The sequence below is a fragment of the Aptenodytes patagonicus genome, chromosome 22 (genome assembly GCF_965638725.1).
Source record: "Aptenodytes patagonicus chromosome 22, bAptPat1.pri.cur, whole genome shotgun sequence".
NCBI classification, from domain to species: domain Eukaryota; kingdom Metazoa; phylum Chordata; class Aves; order Sphenisciformes; family Spheniscidae; genus Aptenodytes; species Aptenodytes patagonicus.
The window spans coordinates 5,799,613-5,805,000 of NC_134970.1; the positions used below are offsets into that span (position 1 = coordinate 5,799,613).

Consider the following 5,388-nt stretch of genomic DNA (forward strand, 5'->3'; position numbering starts at 1 on the left):
AAGAGAGGGCAACTTTTGCATGGTGAGAGGAGAGAAAAATTCTTTTCCGACCCCGTTGGCCTGGATCTCTCCCTCTGCATCCCTGCTCCCATCCGGTAAGCAAACTCCAGGGCCCATCGGTGATGGAACCTCATTTCTCAATAAATAATGCAAATAGCCCCTTATCCCTCAGTACAGGAGAAATTAAGAAGCAGCAGGGACTCTTGGATGTCTCTCTCCCGGCCGCCTGCTGAGCGCTTTCACTGCAGCTGATCGGGAGGAAAGAGGCAGCCGCCGTTTTTAATAGGATTTTATATGGATGGAGGCAATTTCCTTTTCAAAAATGGGAACTGCTAGGTTAAAGGAATGAAACAAAATTAGAGGAGGAACCGTCCTGACCATTGCGAGGGAAAATTATCATGAAATAAAAATAAATATTAGGTTTTGGTGGGTTTTTTGCACAGTAGTGAAGATTATAACTGAGGACTAGCTGGTGTTTCCAGGCTCTTGGTGACCATCTCACAGCACAGACTGGTTCATCACTGGGAAAGGGGCATTTAATTGAGATTCTTTATGGGGAAACAACTAAGTGTAACTGGATTGTTCTAAACTATGGAAACTGAAGTAAGACTTCACCTCTACACACGCGCAGCTGTGGATGTGCTTCTATAAAAGCCTCACGATGGGAGGGCACGCATTGGGTGAAAGCCATCTCCTGTCCTGCTCTCTTGGGCGGTCCAAGGGAAATCTCCAGCCGAGCCACATCCTCCTGGGGGAGTCACTGCCCTGAGACGTCTTCGGGCTATCGGACACCATGTAAGGGACACGGGGGCAAACCTTGAGCCCAGGGACGGAGAGCTACCAGGTGAGCCACTGGTGGGACATGATTGTGGGTCTGCAGCGATCTGCTCTGAGACGGGCTGTGGCTGGGCTGGTGAGTTCATCCTCCCTGGATGGAAATTTGCGTTTTCCAGAATCACTCACTTGATGTAGCTCCAATAAAAGAGCTGGTCTTGACTTCCTAGGGACCCACCCCTCACCCCCTGCAGGCTATGACCGCAGCTCCCAAAGGTCTTAGTCAAGACTGTGTTGACCAAACGCTCCTTAGCCACCACGAAGCAGCAAGTGTATGACAGCTCCTTCCTAATTCCTGCCATTTTATCACAAATAAATATGCAGCCACCAACTCTGAACCATCAACGCTTTATTCGTGTGTGAGCGAGAGATTCCCTGAGGATCTCTTCCTACACCAAAAAACATGGTTGTGGTCTAGTTGCGTGGTGAAACCACAGCACTGCTGGCATTGTGATGGATCTAAATAGCCTTGGCCAGTCCAACGCGGTTGTTGGCCCGGTCAAAGATGCTGTAATACACCCTGATGAAGACGTCTCCCAAGATCCAGAGGTCCGCAGAGGTGTTCTGGAAGCTGCTGCTGCAAGGTCCTTGGTCGTTCTGCATTTAAGCAAGAAAAGGGAAATGGGGGAAATGTGGGCTGGTATCTTTTCTTTCATTGCTCTGGAGGCCCCTGGCCATCCATCCCCTGTCTCCCATGGGAATGGGAGAAGCCAAGGCAATCAGAGCCATTGGAGAAAGTAGAAGGACCTTGAGAGAGGCTCCTGAAACCAGGACCACCTGGTTCCCCCTTACCTGCTCAACGTAAGCCAAGGCAGGCACAGGATACTGAACCCCATCGATGACAAAGATGACATCAGGCATGGCAGAAATGGAGCTGCAGTTCACGTTGTACTGCAGAGAGCAGAACAAAGAGGCTCTTAGGTGGAAAACATGTTCACAGGGTGAGGAGTGAAGGGTTTTGACTTCACCGGTATAAACTAGAAACTAGGAGTGTCTCATGGTGATCTCTATTGGAGGTATCAGAGGAGCCGGGCTGGTTTGCCATGAGCAGAGATGCAGTTTCCCTGTGCATGAAAGCAGGCTTGGCGCTGGGCTCGGCAGTGCCAGGCTGCCTCCAGGGCAGGCAGAGCAAGCCATGGGTGCTCTTACCTCTCCATACATGTCCTGCCAGGCCCCGACTGCGCTCTGGATGTTACTAATGCCGGAGGGTGGCCCAGCTACGAGGGAAGTGCCGGTGTCGATGATGGCTTGGCAGCCACCACTGCATGCAATCTCCTGGCTGTTCACGATGATGCTGGAGGGACAGACAAAGCACGGGGCCGTTAAATAACCAGCTGGATCTTAGTGATGTTTTCGAACTTCTTTTAGAAGAGTTAAGGCTGGGTAACCCAAAGTGAGCCTTTTGCTTCTTCGAGTTTGCAATGCCAGCTGGTATCACAGCCCCTATTGCACACATGAACACAACCCAGCAGTTGGGACCCAACCGAGCCAAACAAAGTAGGTTTTGGACCATAATTTTGCTCTACTCATCACCAAAAACGTCCCCAAGAGCACAGGCTTTGTGCAGAGAAGAACTAGGCTGTGCCACAGGCACAAAGCATCCCCGTTTTGGGTAGCAATTACCGAAGTACTATGGATTTTGGCCCCTTAACCTTCTGCATCCCACAGCTGTGGGGTGTTAGATGCCAGTGGAAAGCTTCTGATGTTGGTGGGTCCAAGGTGTCTTTAGAAATGACGGTTAGAAATGAACATAGACCAGCAGAGCTGTTTTGTTACCTGTCCATGGAGATCTGCCAGTAACCTTGGTAAGAGACAGAGATCCAGTTGATGGAGCCGGTGAAATAAGACTCATCAATTCCCCCAAAGATGACCACGCTCCCTGTTGTCTCGCTGGATGGTGCAGAAAAGAAAAACAGTGGAGGGTTTGCCATGTGGCTTCAGTGCGGGTAGCTTAAAACAGCAGGGCTGTGTCCCCCACGGGGTGAGATGCTGCTTGCAATGCCATGGTCGCATCCGCGCCCCTCCTCATTACAGAGCATCAGCGAGGCAGTGGTACAACAGCAGTGTGTGCCGGGTCCTTTGGACCCAGAAAAAGGGAAAAAGGGAGCCATGGTGGAAGCACAGGGCTGGAAACTAGAGAGGTTTCCCCGCAAGCCATAAGCTCCCCAGTAAGTCTGGTGGCCACCTGCTACGAGCCCCCCCCCAGCCTCTGGATGTCAGGCCACAGAGCCAACAGCTGGATGGCAGCAGTGACAGTGGAGGAGCTGGAGCCACCAGCAAATGCAATGATCTGCATGAGATGCATCTGCTATCTTCCCCAGCCCTTGAGACCCACATGGCTTACCGGGACAGATAGACTGAAAAGAGGTTCTCCTCCAGCAAGCTCTCATTCACCAAGTTATCAAACACTGGCATGATCCCGTCAGCAGCCAGATTTGGGTAGCCCAAGCCCAGGATCCCATCAAATTTGACATGGACAAAGAATTGGCCGGGCTCGGTGGTGCTCAAGCCGAAGAGCTGGTTGGTGTCCACCAGAGATGCAACCTAGGGACAGGGAAGATGCCGCAAGACCTGGATCAGACACTGCAATATTGATGTTAATCAGGTGGAGAAGGCACAAAGGACCCCCGCTGGAAATGCCATCGTGACACTCACGGTGATGGTGTCGGAGCCCACGATGCCCTCCATGTCGCCGGTGCCATACTGAATAGACAAGTTCTGCCCTGTGCTTTTGTAGGTGGAGGACTGCGATGGGTTAAACATCTGATGGTTTTCTAGAAGGCAAGTGGGAAAATCAGAAACGAAGCCTTTCAGCAAGGCTGAGCTGTAAGGGAAGCGTGGGAGGAGGAGCCCTGCTGAATTGCTGTTTAGACCTGCCATTTATTATCCTTTCTTTCAGGAACAATTTAGCTGTGAGCATTTGCTGTACGTCCCTGCCCCTCCTCCAGCAACCAGGGATCCGCAGGAAATCCCATCACCCTCTTTGGACAGATGGGGAAACTGAGGCACTAAGCACTAAGCACATCACCCTGTGGAGTACAACACTGAGTGGGTCCTACACCCCAAACACTCATCTCTCCAGTGCATTTCACAGGTGCTATGGACCCAGCACCACGGAATCTGCTCGTTGCACTGGCTAGGCGGCCCCTGGTCCCCTGCCAACGTCACCCCAATCTTTGGGCTCGATCGTGCGGTTATAAGCCCAGGATGTGCTGCTGGACCCAGCTCTGCCGAAACGGAGATCCCTGCCTGCCCCTACTTACGGCAAGCCAGGCTGGTGCAGGAGACAGAGGGAACCCAGAGGTTGGAGGAGCCGGTGTCGAAGACCACGGTGAAGTCCTGCGGTGGGGTGCCGATGGAGATGGTCCCGTAGTACTCCATCTGCAGGGCAGCGGGACCAGGGGTTGCTTTTAGGGCATGAAACCAAACCTGGAGCTTCCCCAGGCTTTCAGCCTTCATGGTCCCCTTCTTCATGGGGACACCTTGCTTCCAGCAGAGCTGCTGGGGGGACATTTCAGTGTCCTGGCTCTGTCCAGGGCCACCAGTATGGGCAGGAAGGGGCAAAGGATGTGAGCTGAAGGCTTTGGGGTAAAAGGATTCAGGTTTGGTCCATGCACAGCACAGACATGGGGATGGGCCTCCCACGAACCACCCCAGGGCTACGCCGCTGGGGGACAAAGCCAACACTCACGTCGAGGGTGTTCAGCAGGGGCTCAGTGGCCACTTCAGTCCCGTTGGGAAAAACATGCGGGAATTTGGTGCCGATGTCATAGCGGTGATGCTGGAAGAAGCGGCACAGCAAGCCCTTCTCCCTGAGGACCTCTCTCAGCTTCTTCCCCCTTTCCAAGGGCAGCCTGGCACAAGCACCAAGGGAAAAATAAGTTAGACAAGGTTTTGCTGCCTGCAGCTCCTGCAAGCAGCATTTGACACCTTCAGTATTTGTGCTGATCCAACAGCAGAAGCACAGCGGACTCCCCCAGACCACTGAGTCAGGGGGATTTCTGCAAAACCCCAAAGCGCCTCTAGAAACCAGACCTCCCCGGGCACCCCCACCTCCTCTGCACCCTGGAGCAGCTTTCCCAAGCCTCAGACTTCACCTCTGCTTCCCAAAGCCATTAAAAGGCTCTGATTGCTCATTTTCCCCCTTCACCTTGACTCAGGTGGCCCACGAGAGCGACGCCGCGGTGACTTACTTGGTGACACCCTGGGAGAGGGCAGAGGCAGCGCAGAGAAGCACGAGGAACCGCATCGTGCCGGGGCTGCCAGGGCAAACGCCCGGCGGTTTATATAGGCCCTGCACACCCCACCTGCGGTGCCAAGAGCGGCCGGGACCGCCGCTGCCCCGTCCCCTCCGGTGGGCACCCGGCCAAGGCAGGTGACACCCAGGGACCGAAGGACACGGCAAACATCGGCTAATACCAATACGTCACCCGGCAAGGTGGGGGGGGGGACGATCACATCATGCTGACCGTGATACCCTACCGCAGACCCCGTGCTCCCCCCCCCCCCTGTATCCCCCCTCCAAACCCTTCATCCTTTAACACCCTAAATCCT

At 53.8% G+C, this 5,388-nt stretch overlaps 1 protein-coding gene across 1 annotated transcript; it reads right to left on the reverse strand.

Annotated features, from left to right (window-relative positions):
- Positions 1 to 1,293: 1,293 nt before the first annotated feature.
- LOC143170129 (embryonic pepsinogen) lies at positions 1,294 to 5,083 on the reverse strand. Its single transcript, XM_076358120.1, has 9 exons — positions 5,028 to 5,083; positions 4,526 to 4,688; positions 4,098 to 4,215; positions 3,490 to 3,608; positions 3,179 to 3,378; positions 2,611 to 2,724; positions 1,984 to 2,128; positions 1,627 to 1,725; positions 1,294 to 1,431 (listed from the first exon to the last, which is right to left on the reverse strand). The coding sequence occupies exons 1-9, from the start codon at positions 5,081 to 5,083 to the stop codon at positions 1,294 to 1,296; spliced, it is 1,152 nt and encodes a 383-aa protein (XP_076214235.1).
- Positions 5,084 to 5,388: the final 305 nt, after the last annotated feature.

Bases quoted from the DNA above. Each gene is read 5' to 3' on its own strand.
- LOC143170129 (XM_076358120.1), bottom strand. From the start codon at position 5,083: ATGCGGTTCCTCGTGCTTCTCTGCGCTGCCTCTGCCCTCTCCCAGGGT. The intron at 3,609-4,097 runs GTAAGTAGGGGC...CTTGCCTTCTAG, and splicing joins CTGCACCAGCCTGGCTTGCC to AAAACCATCAGATGTTTAAC. The intron at 1,726-1,983 runs GTAAGAGCACCC...TGCTCTCTGCAG, and splicing joins GGCAGGACATGTATGGAGAG to TACAACGTGAACTGCAGCTC.